The 27635-nt window shown below is 37.0% G+C and overlaps 1 protein-coding gene across 1 annotated transcript in view; it reads left to right on the top strand.

The window, feature by feature from the left end:
• The first annotated feature begins 481 nt into the window (after positions 1–481).
• LOC121419643 (cytochrome P450 2C15-like) overlaps positions 482–27635 on the top strand; it is a 37145-nt gene continuing 9991 nt past the window's right edge. The window contains exon 1 of the mRNA XM_041614101.1: positions 482–795. Coding sequence (XP_041470035.1) covers positions 482–795 — 314 coding nt within the window. The remainder of the gene's footprint in view (positions 796–27635) is intronic.

Raw genomic sequence — 27635 nt, 5'->3', positions numbered from 1 at the left:
GAGTTTGAAAGGAAAAGAGACGAGAGGGTGCGGGGAAGCTCGGCAGCAGCTCGCCGTAAATATAGCAGCAACGCTATAGAAATGAATTAGCGCGGAAACGAATGTCGGGTGTGTTTTTTATGATATATCGTTGAGCCTTGAGAAGAAGAGCTATTATGTTGGAAGCTTTCGTGACTGCCAAAGCCATCCCTCGCAGAGTTGTTCTGGGGGAGGAATATTTGTATATTCATAATCAGCTTGATACCTGAACGTCGGATCAGTTTATCTATTTTATGACTAGTTGGAGAATCTCTTCTCTGCTCTGTGCCACCCGTTGACTCCAGCGTTCGCATCTATCCCGTACGTTTCGCTCGCTCTCTCAGCTAGCTCATCTCCTTTACACGACTTCGTATCATATTACACTCAGCGTGTATCGCGATTGGTAGATAGTTTTGGACGGTCGGGGAATAGAACGGAGATTGGCTAATCGTCACCTTTGAATATGTTGGAAAAGCTTGTTAACAGCAGCGCCCTGGCCCTGCTCTCGTCCTCCATCACATCAGCTGTCCTTCTTTCCTCGACTTTCATGCTCTTCGCGGCCTACTTGCTCAGGAATAACAGACCTACGGCAAAGGAGAGCCATGCCAAATCCACGGGGTATTTCAGCAAATGGTCGCTCTTCACCCTCGGGCTGGGGCGGTGGAGGGAGCGACTGCCGCCTGGTCCGCAGGCATGGCCGATACTGGGCGATATACCAACATTGGTGAAAATGGGGAAGGAATATGGGGCGGGGGCGCTGACGGAACTGGCCCGGAGGTACGGGGGCATTTATATGGTGAGGATGGGCTGGCCTGGCCCGAGGATGATAGTGATTAGCGATGGGGTGTTGCTACGTGAAGCCTTGATCAAACAAGCCAATATCTTCTCAGATAGGAAAGTTAATGGATTAGTATCAGTGTCATTCCCTGTTGAAGGTAAGTCGAAAATTTCTCAATTTCTAAATTTATCACTTTTTTGTTTCTGTTGCATGTTGGGGTAACTCCCTTAGTTTTTCTATTTGATTTATTGACTGAAAGTAGCTATCATTTTTGCCAACCACCCTTTCAAAATATGCGCATCTCATCCCATTCAATAGACAGGGACAATAGAGTATAGTTACTCTGTAACTCACATGGAAAATTTCAAAAGAGAGAATAATCATAGCCCCCATAAAGTAAGAACGAAGCGTTTAATTGAGTCTTCCTTTAAAAAAATGCATTTCTATAAATCCATGCCCATAAAATGATATGTCTATAGGCCTATATTAAATCAATATTTATCAAAATGTAGGCATTTTGTAAAAACATAGTTTATGACGTGCATGGAGAAAAATGTAAATATTTGGATTGATGAAATTTGTCACCCTTGCCCTTTGAATTTGGTTTAATTAGCAAGGTGACAAAGTTACATCATACGAGCTGATGTTGGCCACAACCGTATAACAGCCTCCCCAAACCATGTTCATCATTTTCTTGTCTAGGTTCGAACCTCTGAACTTCTTGTTAGACCAGACGATAAACCACTTTGCCACCTTAAAAACCGTCATTACCATTGATGGAAACATTTACAAAACATTTTTTGATACCCCCCAGTACATTTTCAACCTGAAGCTCCCCTTTGATTGTTTACTTGTTTCAATTGTTTATTTGCCTTTTTATCTGTTCAATAAGATATGCCGATCTAGTTGATACACCTTGATTAACCATTTTGTTAACCATTTAAATTCCCGTTAATTTATCTATAAAACCGAGATAATCATAAAAGCAAATGTTATAATTTGGCCTGTAACTAAGGTCGTCGAGTTTTTATACTCTTCATCATGCGTTCATATTTACATTCACGATTCAGGCGACCAGCTTGATACAATAGTTACTTTGATCAAGGTCAAAACAATTTGTGTTTAGTCAATACGCTCCTTATGGGGGCTTCCTGTATGACCAGGGGTCCGTTGCAGAAAGAGTTGCAATCAATCGCAACTTTAAAAATCATGCGCAACTTGATTTTCAACCAATCAACAGCGCGCATTTGGGACTTACGATTGATTTGTAGGCTTACGTTTAAACGCAACTCTTTCTGCAACGGGCCCCAGGTCACACAGGGGGTAAACCGACCCCAGATCGATCAACACCATTGCGTTATTTTGAATGGCATTACATCGGTCGGTTTGGAGTCAATTTCGTTGGTGTGACTGATGCAATTATGTAATACATTCAAGGACTAGACATTTCTGCAAAAATGATTACAAAAATGCAAACAAAGTCTGTTTTATCATTTTATTTTTAAAATAAAGAATCCCACCCCTATCCCTCTTTCTATTATGGTTTCTCTGTGAATATGACATTCAGCATTGTTCTTCAACAATTCGATGGTTTATTTTGGCGCTTATCCCAGTTCGATGTGTTTATATCCTTGACGTTATCATACAATGAACATTAATGTGTAATTTGAGAAATAACATTGGGGTTAAACAGGGAAGAGGAGGGATGACAGGGGTCAACATTTACCAAATATATTGGCATTAAAAACAGAACCTATTCATTTTGAAAAAAGTGCCCCTTTGGTGTGATAGGGCCTACACATATAAAGATTGAACGTTTATATATATATATATATATATTATATAAATAATGTACAATATATTGTACAATATACTGGATTATATGTACGACAAATATAAAATTATCCCGAGTGCAGGTTTATTTCACCGAGGCCGAAGGCCGAGGTGAAATAGGCTTGCACGAGGGATAATTTTATATTTGGAGTTCATATAGTCCAGTAATATTGTATGATAGAACGTTCACTATTTATTATAGTAAATAGATCCCTTAATCTAAGCCCCCCATCATGGATTTTGCCATCCAAAAATCGAAAGTTATATTGTACATATGTACAATATAACTTTTTGAAGGGAGGTCACGTGGTACAAATCCAGCCAATCACAGCTCGTATTTTACTACCACTATTTACTATATATATATATATATATATATTTATATAAACTCTAAAAAATGGAATGTTAAATCAACATTTGAAAGGTTGGAGTGACAACATTTTCTAAATGTTGCATTACCACTTTAAATGGTTCTACCCAACACTTAAAATGTTGGATTTAGCTTTATACAAAATTGGATGTAACATTTGGAAAAGGTTGTCACTCCTCCAATCTTTCAAATGTTGATTTAACATTCCATTTTTTAAAGTGTATATATAAAACCTCCCATATTGGGCCTCTTATAATTTAGTTGGTATCATATATCTTGCTTCATAGGGGACAATAAGAAATACATATACATCAACCAATAGATAGCTATGAATTCATGATTCCAAAATGCCCCCTTCAGCTCGCTCGCGTCGCTCCCTTGTAATTTTCCAGAAATCATACACCATGTCTCAAAACACAAGTTTCTTATACTTTTCTTGTCCATCCCGCGTATAAAAGTTGTTATAACAACTATAACAACTGTAGTTGTTCGCAAAACACATGGTATAGGCCTATAGGCTTTATATCAAACCTATATGCTGAAGTAAAATTTTCCCCAAACTCAAAACACGTACTGTACAAACTGTCGTGATATTCTTACGTTGGCCACTATTATGGTTATACATGTAGACAAAGGTAAAAACAATTTGTGTTTAGTTTCTATTACATACTAAGTTACAGCCATGTTGACTTAATCACTTGTAGTCTCAAATATATATTATGTTGATAAATATACAATCCCTTTCAATGATCGTGAACCGAAACAATTTTAACCGAGACCCACAATGCAAAGTATCTGTTGTGACTTTATGAGACGCGTTATTAAATGGGTTCTCCAAGTCTTAAACTGATATTTTCTAAATAGAAAGAGTATACAATTTAACGAATGGAAAGCTAAAAATTCGATCAAAATCTGATAAGGATGATGATGATACTAGTGAATTTCAAAGTATAGCAATATTTTATGAAAACAGTTGTATGCATATGCAATTGGTTGGCCGATGGCGCCATGCCCCCATTTCCATTATGTCATATTTTATCCCATGAAATCCAAATTATTTCATATTTTCATACATGTGTGTAAAATATGTTTGTGCAATTAAAGGTTCCAAATGAAACAAAATACACGAATGAAAATAACACAGTGTAAATGAATGACTTTTCATTTCTGTTATTTCAACTATTATGTAAACTTAGGTGTAAAATATGTTCATCCAATGCAAAGTATAACTGTGGTGTTAAAACTGACACCATGGTGTTAAAGAGGACCACACCCTGAGGTGCTAAAATAACACCCTAGAGATTGAACATAACACCAAAGAGTGTAAATGTAACAACCATAGGTGTTGTAATATCACCTATAGGTGTAAAACTAACTCCACAAATTTAACACCGGTGTAAAATAACTGGTGTGGTCCACTATGTACACCGGTTAACACCACAGTTTTGCTGTATAATAATGACAATCAAAATGGTAATCATTACCGTTTTGAAATCCAAATATTCTGTACGTTATCAAACGAATGAATAACAATAATTACGTAACACAATGAAAGGCTAACTTGTCGAGATAAAAATTGTTTGGAAGTAATCAATAATATAATCAACATAAAGTGTTATGATATTTTTATATACATTTTTATATTTCTTGTGATATTTTATTTTAACTATATGTAAAATATTTACAAAATATTTACCGCATGACGTCACTTATCGTGCCATATTGTGATTCTGTATCAGGGTAATATAACCTACTATTGCATGGTAGTCCCGTATGGTTTATGTATACACGGTTTGGCATGGGGGCATTATGACAATGAAATGCATGATTGACGTAACGTTTCAACTGATGATACACGCGGGTATGTACTGCATGATCAACCCTCAATATCAAGGCTATGCAAGATGGGGTCGCGGTAGGAATCCTATTGGAGAATGTCATCTCTCAGAAGAGAGAGAAAGGGAGAGATAGTGAACAAAAGGAAGAGAAGGGGAGAGAGAAGGAGAGATGGAGATAGGGGGAGAGAGAGGGAGGGGACGGTGGACTTGGGGATTCCAAAGCAGATCTTGTTTTTTACGATATGAAAAAGGATTTTCATTACGGGGGTAACCAGCTTGTCCCGCCGAAAGCTGTCCCCGACCGGGGAAAATCGCCCTTCCCAACTGCATTCGCATGATTGAAAAACAAAACTCGATAATATGTACTGTTTACCTTATTAACCTTGAACGCTGTACACAGATTACATGTATATTTAGGGCGGCGCCTATAAGAGGGGGCAGGGGCGACTGCCCCTATCATACGACGAGTAGTGAAAAGGGAGGAAAATAGGACAAAATAAAAAAAATATATATAGGGACACAATTAAAGAAGAGTATTTAAATGAGAGGTCCATTGATAAAGTAAAACTTATTTAACATGTTTAAAAACCAACGAGAAGCACTTAAAGAAAAAAATGTTTCAAGTTAGCAACTTTAATGGCACATTCATTTTGATTTTGGAATTTCTAAACATTGTAAATTCAATATTCCTCTATATTCTCAAAGCTCCTAGCTGTAAAGTGTCGGTTTTTTCTCTCTCTCTCTTTGTTATCTTGCACTTGTGTCATACACGTTTAAGAAGAAAGTGACTCGTGCTCCCTTCAAATGCAACCCTGATAGCTACTTTTGGATAATTTGTACACTGACACTTTGCACATCTGCAGGGCACAGTTAGCTACATTTTGCACTCTTTTAGTTGCAATTTTTTCTTTCTTTTTCTTCCTAAATCAACACAACACTTGATTACTTTCCCTTTAAGTGCTTTAGACTCAAAGATAATATTATTGTCTATGTATTGTCTATGTCTGGCGCTATGTTGTATCAATGATAATAATTTGAAGGTCAATTGCTTTAGAACTCTCATAACTCGATACTTAAAGTGACGACGACGTAGTTTTGATGTTCATGGTCATACTCCTCTTTTCGCAAAAGATGTAAGGTTCGTTCACACCTGAACTTTCCAACGTAAAACATTACTTTTTTAACGAATGGGTTTTTAAAAAATTTGTGGATAGTATTGGTGTAGGTTTATGTAATAAGTTGGTCATACAACTTTTTAGCAAGTTTGTTAACCCTCAAATGGAACTTACAATGTTTTTTTGTATAGAAAATTAATCTAACTTTAAGCTAACAACAACAACACCAAAAATAAACTCAGCAACAAATTTAAGACGATATCATAATTATTGAAATGAAATTCAAACTCAAGTTTGTAGTATTCACTTGGCAGACATGAATATTATATATTTAAATATTGTTTAAGTTGGGCAGAAAACTGACGAAGTCATATATCTTTTTTTTATTGTAGAATTGAAACGCTGATGCACATGAGGGTTATGGTTAACATTTAGCATGTTTTTATGTTGTTGTTTGGGAATATGCAGTAAAGGTATGAATTAAAATGTCCGGGGTGACAATGCCCCTTATACTATAGCTGTCATGGTTCGTAGTTTGTACAGTGGGTGTTGGTAGCTCTACATCATGGGTAAGAATGCCATGTCCGTGGCGTCGCGGGAATCTTACAGGGGGACAATATTTGTGAGGTCACGTGATTGGTGGTTGCGTCTGTCCACGAGACTTCCCATTCATTTTGTGTAGACCCAATAAAGCCTTCATCCATCTCCCCCTCCCCATCTCTCTTTCTTTCTCCCTCTCTTTCTACTCTCTCTCTCTTTCTCTTCTATTTCCTCTGTCTATCTCTTCACCTTCCTCTGTCTATCTCTCTCCCTCTCATCACTTTTCTGACTCTCTCTCTTGCTATCATCTCATGCTATCCCTTTCCCTCTCTGCTCTATCTTCCCCAGTCCCCTTTCCGTCCCATTATTTTCCAAATCTTCTCCCTCCCACCCTCTCCCTTTTCTCCCTCCTCCAATGTTTGCTAAGTCTTTCTATATGAAACAAAAATTTTCACAATATTATATTTTTTCTATGAATTTTAAAGGTAAAATAGTCATTTAAATACTAAATACCTTACTAATAAATTACATATGAGTGCAAGCAAGTGAATTATCTATGTATAAAACATCACAAAGTGTACTATAGAGTTTATGATAAAACTATACATAGCAATGTTTTCCGGCTTTAAGCCAGGAGCCCCGCATTTAGGGCCAACATAATTCATTTTTCATGTTGTTCGTATAGTTTTATCATTATCATAACCTCTATACACTTTACGATACAGAAGAAGATGAACTGAAGTAACCCAGGCTTGAATTGAATGATATTTTATTCTCCTTATGTCCTTAGTATGATCGATTTTCTTTTTGTTCGATCGACCATAATAGACTCTTAAAGGAAAAAAAGATGTATAGAAGTCTTTTCCTACACCGCTTATCGTTTTGTAAAGATGGCTTTTCAATCTTCTATGTTGAAAGGGCGGGAATTATTTTCATCCTCTATTGTTAAAACGCGCAGACAATAACTATTATTCTGCGCATCCCTTTCTGTTTGGAATGTCGGCTGATCTCTGTTACTTCTCTCCCTTCCTCTCCCCCTCTATCTCTCTCTCATTCTTTTTATCTTCCATTTCTTCCCTCTCCCACCTCTCTCTATTCATAGTCTCTTCTTTCGCGTCTCCCATCTCTTATTCTGGACCTCTAGCATGTCTAGGAAGAACAGAACCATTATATGAATGGCTCTGAATAGAGTGATCCATCCGTATATTTTTATGTTCATGTTTATTATATTCATATGTAATATCATATTATCTTGTCCAATGTGTTTTATTGTGATTTTTTTATACCGTAAATAAAACCAAACAAACCAATATCCCCTCTCTTTTACTATGTATATATCTCTCTCCCTCGATCTTTATATCCCGCTCTCTCCCCCTCACCCCCCCCCCTTTAATTAAAATGTTCGACAACCCAATATATCAGACTTATCTGCATGCTCTGGGAAAAGGACAGATTTATTCAAACATATTCTTTCCGGTAACATTTTGTTTAGCATGCAGCTCTTCATGACGCAATCTATTTTAGCTGTAATGGTTCCCAATCTCACGCGACCTTCACATTTCACAGAAGTGTTGTTTTTTCAAGACATATTCGATGAAAAAAAATGTACATTTTGCCAACTTCAAGCTCTACAAGTCACGTCTGAGTGAGGACTTGACAAAAAGATAACTGTGAATAATAATAACAAAAAAAAAACGTGTGAAGTTTGGCTGGGGTTATGGTTACATTTAAAGGTATTTTTTCCGTAAGAAAATTTTATAGGTTTCCATGCGTATCCCTTCCCTTATTTGGCTGCTGTGCTTCAAGCAGAATTTTGCTTAATATATAATTTATAGTTTGCCAAGTGCTATATACATTTCCCCCCATTTAAGTTGGCTCGCCACACTGTCTAACTCTATAATTACAAAATTTTCATTTTGTTATGTACCTTATGCCATAATGTTTCTGCATTGTAAATTTGTTTTGTACATGTATATCCATTCCAATAAATGCAGAAAATTCTCCCCCCCCCCAAAAAAAAATGCATTTGTGAGTAAAAAAAACAAGTAACTTACGGTTTCACGTCCTCTCGGAGAGATCCACACAATGAATCATGCATATATACAATACAGTGATGATGTTTGTCAATTCTCGGCACAAGTGGATATCCAGGGACCCCAGACAAGAAGTCATTCTAAATTGATTAGATCATCAGCTATTATTATGGCGGCCATTTTGACTGACTGATGTCGTCTGTCTCCGTATGTGACTCAGTCTATATAGGTAGTTTTCCTTCTGTCGTTCTCTCCGTACACAGCAAAAACTGTGGTGTTAACCGGAATACATAGAGGACCACACCAGTTATTTTACACCGGTGTTAAATTGGTGGTGTTAGTTTGACACCTATAGGTAATATTACAACACCTTTGGTTGTTACATTTACACTCTTTGGTGTTATGTTCAATCTTTAGGGTGTAATTTTAACACCTCAGGGTGTGGTCCTCTATTAACACCAATTGGTGTCAGTTTTAACACCACAGTTTTTACAGTGTATGTTTGTGTGTTTGTCTGTCCGTGTGTCAGAGCATGAAAAATGGTCCCGTGACATTTGCTCTGGCGACAATTGCTCCGCTGAAAATTCCACACACTCATGGAATGACCAACTGCAACCCTGGATATAATTCCCCATCAAAAACATATCCTAAGCCTAACATAAAACCCTATTGCGACCCTATATCTTAGACGAAATAAAGCCCGGAGCAGTTGTCGCCGGAGAAACTGTCGTGGATGCTAAAATGTTATAATGCAGTTAATGAAATGACAGATAACATTTTGATTAAAGGTCGATTCCTCACGGATGAAAGCATGAGCATACTTCTCTTTGTAGAAATAAAAAAAAATGCTAATTTACTTTTAAAAATTGATTTCATGATATGTGGTTTACCCGATGTATTAATGTCTTTCGTTCGTGTACTTATGTGGTTATTCGAATACGATTTACACATAACTTATACACGACAAATATTACATAGCGTTTCAATAAATCATGGACCTACAGAGTGGTAGGTCCATGAATAAATCAACTTTTACCAGATTACCTCCCCGACCCCCCCCCCCTTCCTCATCGCCCACCCTTTCTCCATTAACCCTTCATCCCTCACTGCTTATATTCTACGTGGAGCGTTGTGGCCCAGTGGATAAGTCTTCTGACTTTGAAACAGAGGGTCGTGGGTTCGAATCCCAGCCATGGCGTAATTTCCTTCAGCAAGAAATTTATCCACATTGTGCTGCACTCGACCCAGGTGAGGTGAATGGGTACCCGGCAGGATTAATTCCTTGAATGCATGAGCGCTGAGAGGCAGCTCGAGCTAAAGCCGGGGTAATAATAATAATAACAACGCGCCTCGGAATAGAATATTTCTAGATAGATGGCGCTATATAAATGCCTATTATTATTATTATTACGTCTTTTATTCCTTCTCTCCTCAGTCTTAGCTAGTCTTCTCCTTCCCAAGAAGTATTTCTTACACGGACCAATATCGTTTATTCCAGTTTCTTTTTGACCTCTTAACAGATTCTTTGGGTAATGAAGGACGTTTTTAAAACAAACAGAGAAATAAATAAAGAAATGCCACCAACCGTCTTTTCGTGCTTGTTTTTCATATTTGGATTTCTCTCTCTCCCTCTCTTTCTCTCTCCCTTTGAGACGCTGAGGCTACCATGTTTATCCCTTTACATCCCTCTTTAACGCAATCCTTAAATTACCCCTGGCCCATTCCTTAACATTCCTCCAAGTCTCGGCTTTTCTTATTGTCCATCGCAATAATCCCACTTTAAATACATGTAATACACTCCTCCCAGCTAGCCATCGACTGCTTTCCAAAGCCTTCTTTTCATACCAGACATATTTAGGCCTAATGTTGTCTGCTAAATGCCCGTTCAATAATACACAATGGGTCCTGTATTGTGTAAGTCGGGTTAATAGAGCCAGTCGATATATTTCTTTGTGTTTGATAATAGCATCAAAGAACAAAAATAGAAAAACATTGGTCAATGGTTAACAGTAGGGGGCGTTTTAAACAGAGATTGTGCCATGACTGGTCAGCGCATTCCCACATGAAAGAAGGTTGACAAAAAAGATCTCTCCGCACCAGTCGACATGATCTGAGCAACTGACATCCAGTAAACGTATTTTGTTTTGTAGTGATCTTTATTATTCATTCAAATAAAATGCATACATACATAATCAAGGAAATATAAAGCAAAATGATAATTGCAGCTGTGAATACACACACTGTAGTAAACATAGCAGGCAAATTGTATCAAAACAGAGACCTAATCGGAAATCATGCAAAAATAACATTTCATGATGACGTAACATTACCGATATGTAAAAATCGATGACAAAATATAGGCCCCTACTTGTACATGTCACATGTTAACAAATCACAGCTTTCTAATTCTGACGGATTTTTCACCAAACCTTCACCAATGTTTTCCTATTTTCCTGCTTTTACGAAAAACAACATCAGAACATCAGGGTGAACTTTTAAGTCTATTTTAATTTATATTATTTTAATAATATACGGTATATGTTATAATAATAAAGGATTTGTGTAGCGTACGTATCCACCTTGCTAGGTGCTCAAGGCGCTCCTATATTGCCCCGGGTAAGCTGTACTCTACCGCTCCGGTGCGCACAGCTTTTTGAGAAATTACTTCCTGCCGGTACCCATTTATTTCACATGGGTTGAGTGCAGCACAATGTGGGTAAATTTCTCGCTGAAGGAAAACACGCCATGGCTTGGAATCGAACCCACGTCTTTCAGATTAAAAGATTATTATTATTCATTATTATTATTATTATTTTTTTTTTTTTTTGGGGGGGGCTTCCCCTGCCTCCGCTTCATGCAAACATATTATACTAGACAAAATAGATCGAAAATCCTCATTTATAATTCAATCGATGCATGGTTTCTGTATTATCAAGGAGGTTTGATTTATGTTATATAAACAAGAGGTAAAATAAAAGTACGTTAACACAAGAGGTCTACAGAGCGTAAGAAAATCAAAACCACTGCAAGTACAAAACCAAAACCAACCCAGTCAATGCACTATTCTATTGTGTGGTTTTGTGCATTTTTAATGCAGCTATTCAATATATGAAAGTATATTCAGACAAAATACCCTGGATCCTGTAACACAAAGGTTAGGCGATTGATCGTACACTGTAAAAACTGTGGTGTTAAAACTGACACCAGTTGGTGTTAATAGAGGACCACACCCTGAGGCGTTAAAATAACACCCTAGAGATTGAATATAACACCAAAGAGTGTAAATGTAACAACCATAGGTGTTGTAATAACACCTATATGTGTAAAACTAACACCACCAATTTAACACCGAGTGTAAAATAACCGGTGTGGTCCTCTATGTACACCGGTTAACACCACAGTTTTTGCTGTGTAGCGATTGATCGTACGCTTGATTTTCATGATTAATTGTACACTGTAGTCAATGGAATCAATCGTAATAAAATGTTCTACGATCATTGCTTAGGTTTGTGTTACGGGCTCTGTTTTCATGCCGGGCTTTTTTTTGTTGTTGTTGCAAAGTTGGTGGCAGAAAACTAATATTCTGTACAAAAAGCAACATGGAATAATACAAGGCGAATATTCAATCAATTTTTACATTCACTGCCTGTACATATGGTAAGTTCAGTTAAACAATGAAAGACCATAAATCATTTGTAAGCGCAAATGAAATAAAATACATTGAAGTCTGTGGCGTTACGAACCACAAAACGAGGAGGCGGCTCAATATGGTGTCTACGGGGCAAAATTGCTAAGAAGTATCGAGCGAGAGTTTTCCTTTTATTTTTTTTTTCGAAAATCTAGTATTATGTTGATTTTGTAAATAATCATCATTTTCTTTTCTTTCATTTTCTCCTTTTCCTTTTTCTCTTGGGGTTAGTTCCACAGCCTCCCATTTACGCTTTATTAATTTATTTTTAATTCATTGTTTAGATTTTATTTCATTTTATTTACTCATTTTGAAAATATTCAATTAATTTAGTTATTCCTTTTTTAATCACTATTTGCTCATAATTTTATTTCATTTCATTTTTATTTTTATTTCATCTTGTTAATTGATTTATTTTTCATTTATTCATTTCTCTATTATTATCATTATTATTATCATTATTATTATCATTATTATTATATTTTATTGGGGAAGGGCAGTGCACCCCACCCCGATCTATACCACACGTTGCACACGTTGGTCCTATTATCCTCCCCTTTAATAAAAAGGACACTTTTCCCTCTTTCAACAGCATCAAACTGCATATTATTCTACCAATAGCAGCGTTTACTTGACAAGCCCCGAATCAGATCAACTTGGTATTCTTTACAAAATAGTACGGTTGTCCAGGCTCGTGTTTGTCAGCCATTGAAGCGTACATCGCTTGCCTGACGTGTGTTCCTCAATCCGGTTCGTTCATGTGAAAACTTATCTATGTGCAAACATATACACATACACACACTCCACACGCGCACCCGTACGCACACGCACACGCACACACGAAACCTTGTTCATTCACAATATCAGTAAGAGAAAAGTACAGTGTGTAAATTGAAAACAGTAGTAGTAATGCACATAGTTATTAATACAAACGTTAACGTTAAGCGTCCTTTATTACTTCATTACCAAAATGAAATAAAATTGCACGATGAATAAAAAGTAGAAAAATGAATTAGTAAAAGCTTAATATCGGCCTTTATTGAAAGAGAAAGACATTGATTTTACTCAATCTTTTCTAAAATCATTTTTTATGTCTGTTTTATTTGATTTTTTTTCTCAATTTTTAAAACCTTTTATTTACATGCAAGCAGCAAAAAAGCGGCCCAGTGGACCAGAATAACAAAGAATAAATTAATTGGATTAATTTGAAAAATGGGCTAAAGGGGGGGGGGGGAGTTATCCCTTAATGCCTTACGTTGGTTTCATCTTAAACCCTTCATTGATCATAGTATCCACACACCCACACACACATACGCATCCACACCCAGGCTTACAAATTTTAATCAATGAACATTGATGATTCATACAGCAATTTCATATTTTATATTTCATCCGAATTCACAAAATCCAGACTCTTATACTTCGCCTCAAATAATAATTAAAATGGAATAAAAAATGACGTTCAGATGGCAAATCAATATTCAAAAGAAATTAATATTAAAAGGCATTGGCAGATTGGGGACAATAGTTCTTCAAAAAGCTAATTTTTTAGATTAATTTTTTTAGATCGACATTTTTAATGACAATTCCGTATAGGTAAAGCACGATTGACTCTCATCAGCAGGAGCAGACTATAAAAAGATGTCTAGCCCGTGCATTTATAATGCAGAAACTCCCTTTCGCCGCCGAGTTTCAGGGAGGTATTACGTTTGAATGGCATGAGAAAGGCACTCACGGCAAACCAATTAATTCGCATTTAACCAATTATTTGGCTGAGCTCGTGGCATCGCTTAAAGGTAACAGTCAAATCATGTTCAGGGATGAGACGTCAAAGTGGATAGATTGTTTCCTTTTTCTCGTCTGGATGTAAAAAAACAACCAAAGAACAAAACAACAAAAACAACACACACACCCTCACACAAACACACAAAACGTAACAAAATCAGGCCGGCTGTTATAGGCGTATACCGTAACTGTTAGAATAATTAGTTTTCTCTTTCCATTAGTATCATCGATGTGACCTAATTTGAAAGGATTCTGCCATGATGTTAATTTATATTTAGGCTTATCTGAATTTGAATTGTTCATGTTGAAAATTAGCATGTAACCTTTATTAATTTCCTTACTCTTTCTTGACCTTAAATCATCTTAAAGTCAGCCCTTATATCGCACCCCTTGCCTCTGGAGAAATTAGACAAACATAATTCGTGTAGAAGGAAAAAGATTGTTTTCATTATTTGAAAATTATTCATATTTGCTCTATAACCTTGTAACATATGGGCCTACAGTGAACTTTCAAGTGCGTTGTTGATTCACTCTTTATGTATGTAATGTATTTTGTTTTTACTCTATTACATACATTGAATTTCTATGATTTATTGAGTTATTTGTTAAACTGTAGGGCGCCTTTGGAAAGCAGTTTTGCATAACTGAAGAGGCATACCCTGCAGTATGAAATGAAGAAAACAAATATAAATAAAATAGAATAAACTGATATTATAATGATACAATGCACCCTTTCACCCTTTTCTCCATGTATTTCAAATCAATTTGAAAAAAAAATGTGAGAGATATAAACTCAGAGATGGTACACCCCCCCCCCCTTTCTAGCTGCCATATCCTTATATTTGATTTATTAACATGTACATATGCGTACTCTCTTTGTATATTTATTCTTTCAATTTTCATTCTTTAATTCACACCCCTGTGTTCCCTTTGTCCTGAGATACTCCCTCATCGATCTTGCCCTCAAAGAATCTATTAAAACGTTCACCTATCACCTTTTTAGCAAAGCGCAGACGACACAATCCGTTTACCTTCCCCCGATAACGGGGTTTCCTACCCTGTCCCCGAGGGATTTTAGACGAGGCAGGTGCGCGCGCCCCGCAGCCGAGTCAAAAGATCCACTCTAATTATATTTCTATTCCGAATCATTTCTGCTAGATTTGTCCAAACATTTAGGCAGGGATGCGCCGTGAGGGGGCACAATGGAAGCTTTTAGCCGGGATCAATAGGGCAGGGGAGAAGATGACAGCGCGTTGTGATATTCATTTTACGGGGTATCAATGTGAACTGTCATTATTCGTTTGTGGTATTAAAAAAACGTGACTTTTGTTAATCATGCAAATTCTTGCCTTTGGGGTAATTCTACAGCATGACTTTTGTTATTGAATGTTTTATTATTTAAAATGCATGTTTGTTCACAATATTGTCGAGATGTGATGTAAAACCATTGATTCGTTGTTTTTGGAATTTCAGTGTGCTTTTCTCTGTTTACAAGGACATAATGCAAATTTCCTGGATAAAAATTATGACACTGATGGATTTTCATATAGTTGAGATTGATTTGATTAACCGCAGCTCTTTGTAAGACGGGGTCCTGATTAGGAATTGAGGCAATACTTGCACACTCGCCCTTAAAAAAAATCATAGTTTACAAATGCAAATTGGCAATTTTCAGTGAATTAATTCTTTCATCATTTATTTAAATTCTTGATGTCCGAACCTTTTAAAACTTGCCCCTTGTTTGAAGATTTTCCCAAATTCCATCCAATATGCATGATATATGCACCAGAACAGTCAATTCAAGAAAAGGGAAAAAATGCCCTAGATATCAGATCGAACGCTTCGCTCTCTCGCTCAAATGTACTCTTGAACATTAATTCTTTCTCTCAGAAATGTTGCATAAGACCCTGACAATTTGTGGAAAACTTATTAAAAATAAGTGATGTAACATAGGCCTATTGTCGGTGCATGAGGGATTAGTGCAATTAGCATGATTAAGTTGATGATAATAAGTTTGTTTATAAGGGTATTTTCGTCACCACCTATGTTCTCCCTTAACATCCTTCCAAATTGAGTCAGCTACCCGGTTACTGATAGGAGTGTACCCATCTACACCCGGGTATGGAGTGGCAAATATAAATAAAAGCATTTTCACTGGGAAGAACGGTGGCTATGACCAGGCCACCTTACCCGCAGTCCGGCTGGGTGACATGACCTTAGACAGCCACCTGGGCTCCGTAACACAAAGATTAGCGATCAATTGCTAAATCGACTGACCAATCAAGATCAATGTTACATGCGCATTTGGTTCACAATACTGACCAGAAACCAATCAGAAGTGTTCTTTCATATTTGCTATTCATCGCTAAGCTTTGTGTTACGAATGTATAATAACGGCACATGTAATGGTTACCCACATTGGTGCGCTTTCCCCATTAATTATAACTAGGGATGCAATTCAACATGTTTTAGAGAATATGTTCAAATTTAAAAAAGAATGAGATCCGCCGAAACTAGTTTTCCTGACTATTTCCTGACTCTCATTGGCTGTTCTCATGTGATGATATCATCCGTCACCCAATCAACGGTATAGGTAGTCAGGATTTATGATTCATTACTTGAAACATCTATAAGCCACACCCCCTTCGTTTACCAATTATGAAGTCAAAAGAACATGACACGCCCATATAGGTGTTATAATAAGTCATAGATAATGACTGAATATTTCCAATTATAATATTAGTACATAACACCTCTTTCTTGCATCATGGAACGTGCAAAGAATGTTCGAGGCCTTGTTCATAAAAAACACAACATGCCACGCCCCATTCGTGCGAAGACATAAACATACCACGCCCTTTTCCCAACTTTGCTTCAGCGTCCTCTGCTATAAAAATTACAGCTATAAAAGCTGAGGGAATGCCTAAAAAATGCTTTCACTGGAAGTTCAAGGTCAAATTGGAACACTCGTCGAAAGTAATGCTGTTATTCCGAGCCCCCGCTCTCAGAATCCTTGACATTTTCGGAAATTAATGTGCTTGATTGGCGCCGCATCAAAAGTGAGCTTCCACAAGGTTAATGCTAAAATAAATCGAATACTAGATTTAAAGATGATATGACGATATATCCATTTCAAGGTCATACGCTTGAAATGCATGTGATGCGACCGGGGATTAATCAAATAACAAGAAAATTGTATAGAGACCCAATCAAACTGTTAAGAAGAATCACCGAACATGACAATAAAAAAATATTAGCTTGATTAGATTAAAATATTTCGAAGTTGAATTAAATTATTAAATTCTCTCTTATCATGGATTTATTCGTGCTCATAATACAAGGGTTGGAAATGGAACGAACATAATGGCCCGTATTTCAAAGTCAGGTTTAAGTTAGACCATAGTCTAACTCTGTGCTAAAATTATGGGAAGCCAAATGTGTCAAAATTTTTATTAAGTTGTATGTTTCTTGTGTTTGCTGTGCTCTTTCCTGATTCATCGATGATGAAGACAATCATCTCTTTATACTTCCTAGACAATCATGACAATTAGGAATGATTTGAGAGCCAAATGAGCCGAAATATGATATCTCTACTGTTAGTGATTTATGTAACAATCGCCTATCCTTACTTAAACCACAACTTTAAACCTGAGTTTAAGTTAAACCCGACTTCAGAATACGGGCCGATGAATTTATATGATTTTGCCTCATATTATATTTCTGTATCATTTCTTTTATTTTTAATGTTTAAACCCATATGAATTGTATGCATGTTTTAGTCGGCCTTGGCAGCGACGCATGTTTTTCTTAAATGAACATTCTTTGTGATTTGACTTGAATTCGAAAATGATCTTGGGGCCATATTATCCACTTCAGACCCATTCAGAAATAATCTAATAAATTACTTCGGACTTTTGGTTCAATCATAACTCAAATAATGATTTTCTTGACTCATGTGCGTTTGGGAATTGTTTTCGTTACAACTTGCATGCAAACAAGGAATAATGAGATTTCATGTGGTTTGATGTACTTTTCAGCTCAGACCAGCGGTAATAATGGCGTGAATGATGTGTATTATGATCGCATGAATGATTGAATGAAAGCTAACAATTGGACTGACTTGTATATTAGATGCAAGTGATACGACAGGTGCTTTGTAGAGAGTCGGATAGTTGGACATTCAAACTAAAAAAAAGGATTGTTGAAAAAATGCAATGTGTTAATGAAAAAAAATATTGAAAATGTTAAAAATCAACCCAAGAATTGGTCAGCATTGTTGTTTTTGGTGGTGATTTTTCATCAAAATTGCCCTTGTTTAAAATGAAAGAAATCGAAATTTTACCAACAATTTGAATCTGTTGACCCATCACCCTTTTTTAAGTGCAGCAAGTTATCCAAAACGCGTATATCTAGAATTTGCCTATTTCTTACATTGTAAAGAAACAATCCCAGACATGCCATGAGAGGAATTGCGCATGGTTACTTTGGAAACCGAAATTTTGATTTGATGTTAATTTGTATCGAAACTTCCATTTCTGTGTTCAAAGTAAGACAGGATAAACGAATGTAACATAGCATAGATGCATTATGTAGAAAATTAATTTACATTTGAAACCCTATATAGGCCAATATAAGAATCAGAAAGCCATGTGATGTGAGTTAAAACGCAGGAGGCCGACGCGACGCCCTGAGTGTTTTGCTTGATCGTGGTGATCTTGAAGACGGCCTCGAGTGTCGAGTGGTGGATTTGCAATCGGATGCTGATTTGAGCGTGATACGTTATGATTCGAACCCCTGACCCATTTTCCCCCAGTGCCTGTGCGCCAGGATCACTCGATCTCGCCCCTTGTTTCCTGAGATCATCAAGCCATCCTCCGAATGTGGTGATATGAACTTAATTCGATTTGTCTCAGCTGTTCTTTTCCCCTTGGGGCAAGGTAGTTTCATAATGACTTTTAATATCCGACCGATAATTTCTTAAGACTTTTAATTCAATTTCACCCACATCATACCTCTAGCCCCCTTTGACCATGCATGCTTTCATCATTAGGGGTGGATCCAGGATCTCATAAATGGGGGGGGGGGTAGAAAGTAAATGTTAATTCCTTTTGTAATAATAAGAGAAAAAAAATTCGTTCCGAAAAGGACGTTCATCATTGTCCATTGCATCCCTCACACGAAATAAGGTACAATATGCACTGTAGTGCATGTACTACATGTACTATATCTCATAAGAGACCATTCATAAACAATCATAGCCAAAAGGGGCCCAACCCCACGTGCCCCTTCCTCGATCCCCATTTTGCTATCATAATAAATGTTCTTGATGAGGATGGGGGGGGGCATTTTTCATGAAACAAATAATCAGTAATCAGTATTTGCCTTCCTATAGTGTAACAGCGGGGGCGGATCTCCAAAGGCCTCCAAATCGGCCGTTACTTTTTTTCCCCCAGATCGATTAAAAAAAATTCTGTGTAATATTCATCATGGACGGATCGGTTGAATAAATACAAATAAAAACAAACAAATCGCCATTTTCGTCCGTAATCGATATTTGCAGATTTTTATTACTTTTTGCAGTTAATTTGAACAAACTACAAAGAAGCATGTAGGCAAAGGACTACCTTCCCACCCCACCCCTAAGAGAGAGAGAGAGAGAGAGATAAAATAAACGACCCCCTTCAAAAAACCCCCAACAACATAAGTTTATACTTGCCATGTAAGCCATATCATTTACCGTAAGTGTTTGGACTTAATCCCTTTTTCCTTTACGATTTTATTTTCCAAGGATACATGCACTGGGGGAAAAATAGCTGGTTATTGTAAAACAAATTTGATTTCATGAAAATCATTTTGACGATAGTTTACGAAACCGCTGTATCATGGGAGAGTCGGATGGGGAAAAAGAAAAAAAAATGGCTACATTATTATTCCCCAGGATTCAGTTTGCTTGTTATGTCGTATTATGTCCACATTATAATCAAACAACTACTATAATACCGCACCCGCTTCATTGTGACGTCACTATATAACATGAAAACTCCTCAGGGCTTCTGTAATCCTTACACGGGGTGAAGTTCGTCCATTACCAACGCACGTTCTTCTCTCTGCCATTTTCTGCTTTTCTGTTAAACCTTAACATATATAGATTGAGTTCATTGGTGTAGAAATCATCCAAATCAGGCATGATGGTTTCTCATTGAGCAGCGAGACAGGGGCTTAGACTCTCTTTAGTCGTTTCCCCCGAAATGAGTACGCAGTTTTCATGAAAATTTCCCCCAAATGGGTAATTTTATCTAAGTTATTTTGTAATAGATAAACTGAATCTCTTTCATCTTTGTATTATTGGAGGTAAAAATAAAATGTAGTATACTTTTCCTAATCTATAAATCAGAAATGTGATAAATGTTGACGCGGGGATTCGCTCGCTTTGCTTGTTCGTAAATTTCCAGGAATCGGGCGTCATTTCCAACATAACAAGCTCCATCAACATTTCGTTTGTTAATTACGTCAACACAAGGCACTTGAGGAAGAAATTATTCTATCAATGGAACAATCCTATTATGGTACATTTTGAAGATTTTTTTTTGTGCCCGGAACGTCATATTGTTTTGAACCATATGCCGACTTCCGGCCTTCCGCCATCCTTTCCATGTCATTTGCCATTCAATTGGTTTAATTTGTTCATTATGTTGAGATGGATGTACCAGTCATCTTTGGTCTGGACCTCGTTAAAATAATTGATCCATCAATCAACGAAGAGATCACTTAACCAAAGGTATTTACAGAAAACAGCGTAATTAGCTAAGCCAAAAACATTAGTATGAGCAGTTCACATCACTTTTCTTTCCCCGACATCATGGACATGCCCCTAAACCTTGGATATAAATTTTTAGGCGCAGATTTTAATTTTTTGGGTGACGGTGTAATGTGGCGAAAATATAAAGGGCTATAAGCTTTGAGTAGGGCACATTGGGAAATATGGCGTATCAGATGAGGGCAGGCCTGGGGGGCATTTGGATCATGTGCCACTTTAAAAAAGGGTTTAAAAAGTGATGGAGAAAAGAAAAAAGAGATTGCAAAATAGGACAAAATGAATAAGAAAATAGAAAGAAAAGGGGAAGAAAAAACGGGAAATCCCTAAAAAGGTATAGATGGTGCAGATGGATAATGTGAAGCCCTCTCCTGTCCTGATTTATTGCTATGTCAGGTAACGTCTACAGAAAGTAATTTAGAGATCATTTGAGGGTAACTTTGTAGTGTGAACGGGCTTCCGGTTTTAAAGATGCGTTTACTCATGCATGATGATGGGTTCGTCATGGGGGTAATTATGTTTGCAAAAGTGAAACACTGATGCAACATTTTTCTGTTTATCAATCTAATGCGCGAAGAGCGTTTCTGCCTCAGATGATTCATGATCACGATGAGGCTCAGGTTTCTTGCAAACTTTTTATCGTTTCAGCTAATTAGCTAGAGTTTGGGCGGACCTAGGATGTCAGATATACTGGGACATAATGTGTGATGATTTTCTCATCAGTCAATGGCAAGTAAAACAGGGATAGTTGTTGCATATCCCTGATGGCAAGTAAAACAATTGGAGAGAGTTTAATTAGAAAAATAACGTTTTATTTACCCAAGAGTAGCTACTTTAGTGAAAGTGCTCTACCAGCTGGACCTGCATAACATACTATGCTATTATTACCCTTTTCCAATCCAAATGCTGCCTATAATTATAGCAAGAAGGCAGAATTTCACATTTTTATAAGTATTCGATAAGACTTGTTGGTAAAATTTGCCACAGGCAGCATCATTAGAAGTTGTTTGAGAATACAGAATACCGTTTTGAGTCTGTTTTTATCTTGGATGTCACCTCTCCTTTATTTATATGTTAAGTTGTTTAGATCGCACTCCCCGTCAGTTACCATGGCAAAATCCTATCTTCTCGATCGTGGTCTCGTGGTTATGACACTCGTCTTTCAATGTGAGGGACGTGAGTTCGATTCCAAACCATGGCATGTTTTCCTTCAGCAAGAAATTCATCCACATTGTGCTGCACTCAAGCCAGGTGAGGTGAGTGGGTACCTGGTAAACTTATTGCTAGGGTAATAATGCTGCATCGTTATAAAGTGCTTAGAGACTTCTATAAGCAAGTATATAAGCAATGGCGTAGCTAGGATTTTTGATTTTTTTCCTGGGGGCACTGGGGGTCCTTGCTTTTTCCGGGGGGGGGGGGGGCACCGGCCATTTTTTCTGATGTGTGTGTATGTGTCACAAGGGCGGATCCGACTTTCGCCAATAGGGGACGGGGCCAGAAATTATCTTCACCTATATTTTCCCCGATCAGTCACTTCTTAGTTTTATTCTTATAAAACAACATAAACATGAAGTAATCTCATAAGCCTTATAAAAAAAAGTGCGAGCGCGAAGCGCGAGCGATTTTTTTTTTTTTACTTTCATGTACTTTGTCCCAAAAATTTAATATTCTGGGCAATGTTATGTGTGATCCTGAACAAGATTCGTATGTAACTAGATGGTTACTGCGTACGCCAAGCACGAGCAGAAATTTGTATTAACTGTTCTAGCATTATCTAAAAGGGACCTGTTAAGGACTGCTTACAGTTACCCACGAAGACGGTATATATTTCAATAATGCGAGCGCGAAGCGCGAGCAAATTTTTTGACATTCCGACTTAAAAAATGGTCATTCTAAGCACTTTTTGTATTAATAAATCGGATAGGTATGTAACTAAACAATTGATGCGAGCGCGAAGCGCGAGAGGAAGAAGATTGAGATTTTAGACCTAAAAGCAGGGTACTCTATTCATATTTTGTAAATCATTATAGTTAATTGGGTATCAATAATAATGCGATGTGAAACTTGATAATTTAAGTACATTTTGAATAAACAACATGCAGGCTATCGCGCATGTTTTAGATTTAGACCTAGAATCTGGGCATTCTGAATACATTTGTTTAATGGAACATTATGGAATACACGTAGACAATATGAACTTGGCAAATCAAACAATGTGACAACGCAGCGTGAGCTTAAAATGCTGATATGTAGACCATAAAAGGGACATTTTACAGAGCACTTAAATTTGTAAATGAAAAAATAATGAAAGGTCGATATCCGAGCTAAAATATGTTTTGTATATTGACTTCAAAACTTGCTCCATATCAGCCTATTGAGCAAGATATGAATCTCATCGAACAGGCAATTCTGGAGCGAAGCGCAACGAAAATTTTATATAGTAACATGAAAGATTTTTTTTGCAAGTCTTCCCCTCACATTATTTCATTCACTCGTCTTCCTCCTCTTATTTTTCTCTTCTTTTTTTCTTCTGTCTTTCTAATTCTTTTGCTTTTTTCTATTCTTCTTTCTCCCTTTTTTTTTGCTCTGCCAATTTTTTTCTGGGGGGCACCTGGGGGGCACACCAAATCTCAGGGGGGGGGCACGTGCCCCCAGGCCCCCCGTAGCTACGCCACTGTATATAAGCAAGTATAATTATTATTACCATTATTATATCAAATATAATTTCGATGAAACTTAATCTTGAAAGTTACACTAGCACTGGCATCTTCCCTAATACACACATGTGGTTGTTACAAAACGGATAATATTTCAGGCTCATCACCTGTTTATTGCGCCCTTGATTTTCAAGGAAAATGTATTTCAAGTCACGTGCCCAAATATTATTAAATTATTGTTCGCTGCTGAGTAACCTGATTAATACATGCATGCTTGTAGGTCTCTAGTTACATTTCGATAGGCCTCCTGCAGTGTTTTGTTAAATAATGCACCTTTCGCACCTGTGGCAAATTTTATTATCTATTAGTTTCTCTTTATTTTTTTCCATTCCCATTTTTCTGGGAGGGGGGGGGGCATACTGAAAAGATTGATAAACTGTATGGTCTTTGTAATTGTTTCTCTGACCTGATAGGTCAGATGGGGGGGGGGTGGCATCATGCCAGTCTCGTCAAGAATATATCATTGTGCATGTATAGTGGACACAGTTATATCATTTTCAACTAGGGTCTATATCCCCCCTCGCCAAGACCCATGTGCTCATATTATCACGTACATTGTATCATTATCATTCTAAGCATGTTGTCTGAGCATATACTCTCTCATGATTGCTTGATTCATGCTGTTTTGATGTGAATTTGTGTGATTTAATTTGCACAAAATTTAGGTCCATTTATTTTCCGAGGAGAATGTTTCTTTTTTTTTGCTAAGGATAGTGATTTTAGATTAAAGAAAATTGACTGTACGAAAATTTTCAATCCTTGGGGAGTATTTCATGAAAAAAATATGTGATTTTCAATTACTTATATGCGCTCATCCACTCAGAATCAAGGATTTATAGTAGCTTCTAACAGTACGGTTAGTAAATTAATGAAATGCGCCACTGTTTTGTCAAAAAAATGTCGGAACAAGGTAAAATAATCGTCACGTAAAACGGCAAAACATGATAAATGCCAATTTAAAGTCAATTATCTAAGTACTGCATCTTATGATATTGATGGTATGCAAAATAAAAGCTGGTATCTAAGTTTTTTAAATGATTTGTGGAGTCATGCATGTTTACAAGTGGCACACGAAGGATTCCATGAAGACAAGAAATACGTAAATGTTTGAGCCTTTGTGCAACCGACTGAGCGTAACCAGGGCAGGGGCGGAAATTTCTCCCAAAAGGTAGGGGAGACAAGGGGCTGGAAAATTTGACAAGCAAAAAAGAAAAAAAAACTCATTACCCCAAATGTAAGGTTATTTCGAAGAAAATAAATTTGACAAGCAAAAAAAAAGTTTATCATCCCAAAATGAATGTTTTATTTCGATTATGAATGTATTTCTTACCATCATAAAAGACCACAAATAGTATTGGGAACATTTGATATTGTGTCCCCCCTACTGTTTTGAGTAGGGGGGACACGTCCCCCTGGGATTTCCGCCCATGAGCGTAGCGAGCGAGCCACTCGTTTTTATTATATGTAATTCAAGCTTCAATTGAAGTATTTGGTGCCCCTTTGTTTATTTGAAAGACAATTTGCACCAAATGTAAATGTGTCGCCGTTGTGGATAAAATGGAAATAAAATCTTGATTATTATGGAAGAGAAATAGCCCCCAGATTTGAATTGAATAATTTGATCGCAGATGACGTAACCCTGACATTCTTTTATTTAAGATCCACCTGGCCTGCTTGATTATTTTTTTCTAATTTAACTGGGCCTAGTTAAGATAATTCGAGTTGAACAAAAAACATAAATCATGTCGATGACAGCAGAACATTAGAATCTTTTGTCACAAGATATTTAGCAGAGGATTTTCCATATTACACGACAGAAACTCATTATCATTTCGGGGCAGACGACACCCAGCTGGGAGCCGTCGGATGCGACGAGTTCCGCCAGGGTACGTACCGGTAGGATATGGGACAAAATGCACGCACAGCGGTGCATTAATTCCATGTCAGCTGCTTCAAACTTCGCAATAACCTTGACCATGACCATGCTTCGCAGCAAGAGGGCGCTTGTACTTTCTACTGGTATAATTGAAGCGGTGGGGTGTGATTGTGATGGTACCTACATTTAACTTTACAGAGAGGGTCGAAACATTTGAAAGCTCGAGGAAATGAAACAAATTTAATTTAATGTGAGGAAAACCAACAGCGAGTAATTAATCATGTTCATCTCTTTTAATACCGTTAATCTGCGATATAATCAAAATGATTCACAATATCCCATCTAATTATCGGTCCTACATTGCCTCTCTGCAGCAGTTTTGAATGTACGTGAAAGTTTCTGATGCACGGGAAGGAGCCAATATAGTTATTTATCATAGTAACAATAGTTTTAATTTACTTTATTTCATACTAAAGTACCCCTAGCTAGAACCCAGCCCCAAATGTTATGGAACGCCCACTGCGACTCCTGGGGTCGGCCATACCGCGACAATTAATGAGTGGAGAATGAAATGTAATTGGGTTACGTAGCAGGACGTTTATGGAACACTGTTCCGGGACCAGGCCTCTTCCTGTGATAAGAATGTCCCCTGGACTCTAAACATTTTCATCTGATGTCATCAAAATATGATTACCAGGGTTCATAAAATAAAAGTTGGTAATGACAGTTCCTTTTTTTATACACCGGAGAGTTTAAACAGCTGCTTTTATATTAGCAAGGCTATTGGTATAGGACCTACGACAGGAGTTTGGTTAAAAAAATTGTAATTTTGCATTGCCTGATACCCTTTTGAAAAAAAAAATGTTACGGTATCCGACGCTTAATAAACTGAACTTGAACTTCGTTGAGGATTGCACGTTGAAGAAAATTTACACCTTTTTTTTTTTACTTTATATGGGATCACTCTGAAAATGATTTCATTCATCGGTTTCTAAAACACAATAAAATCTACTCCTACCCGATGTGCGGCGTTATTATACACGGAGGAATAGAAATGGCGGGTAGAACGGGCGAACAATATATTCTTCCCCAAATTATGCTTAATCCATTTTGGCATTTGAACGCAATCTACGAAGAAGGGATGAAAAGGTCAGGGCTATAGTCTGGCAAACGTCGTAATCTAACCAGGATTGTCGTCTGATATCCAACTATACAGTCCCAAACACTAAGAATGATGTTGGGTTTAAAAAGCAGCCGGGAGATACTGGTTTGAAAAAAATGGGAAAAAATACTTTCGCTGTACACTGTTAAAAAACACTGATTTTACAGAAAAAAGAAGATTTTGCAAAAAGCAATAACAGAATCATTCTGTAAATTCATAAAACAGGATTTTTCTGCAATTTAACAAAACAGGTCTGTTTAAAAGGGGAAAAGGGTGTTTGATTGTGTAAGGTTCCATACGCCAAATACCAATTTCCTGTAAGATTACGCAATCTGGTAAGATTACAGGTGTTCTCGAGACTCTGCTGCAGAAACTTCTTTTATTTTAAGAATACATTTTCTAATAGTGTATACAATGAGAGTTGAAGTTTAAATTATACAAAAGAAGCAAGTTTTAATGATGAAAGGAAGTCTTCAGCATTTGTTGTCTTGTCATAAATGAGGCAACATGAAGGGCGATCCGGAGTGGTTCTTAAGCAAAATGCAAGCATGATATACCTTTATTAAAAATATTGTAGAAGCCAACTCCGAGAAAAAAATCCCGAACCACTGGCTTATTCACATTTTCACTCGAATATAATATTTACATGATTTATCAGCCAACTCCAAGAAAAAAACCCGAACCACTGGCCTTTTCACATTTTCACTCGAATATAACATTTACATGATTTATAAGAAAAACAAGGTTGAAAGTTACATGTTTTTTCCAACAAAATTAATTGAAAACTGATTTAATTTTCATGGAATTCAATAAAATTTATTGGAAAAACATGAATGTTTCAACATTGTTTCTCTTAATATTATTACAACATGTGGACTATCCGCCAAATGCCTATTAGTATCCATAATATATTGCTCCTTTCCTCTTTCTCTTCGTTCCTAATCCACTCTCCCACATAGATACGCTAATGGCCATCAGTCTTTTTTCTTCCCACAAATTGTTCGCTTAATCAACCTTCACAGGGCGATCCCCATTTTGATTATGTCGTACTTTCCTGACCTTTTTTCA

Source organism: Lytechinus variegatus, chromosome 8, assembly GCF_018143015.1.
Source record: "Lytechinus variegatus isolate NC3 chromosome 8, Lvar_3.0, whole genome shotgun sequence".
NCBI classification, from domain to species: Eukaryota; Metazoa; Echinodermata; class Echinoidea; order Temnopleuroida; family Toxopneustidae; genus Lytechinus; species Lytechinus variegatus.
Note: the sequence above shows the minus strand (reverse complement) of the source record. Positions and strands in the feature narration are given on the sequence as shown.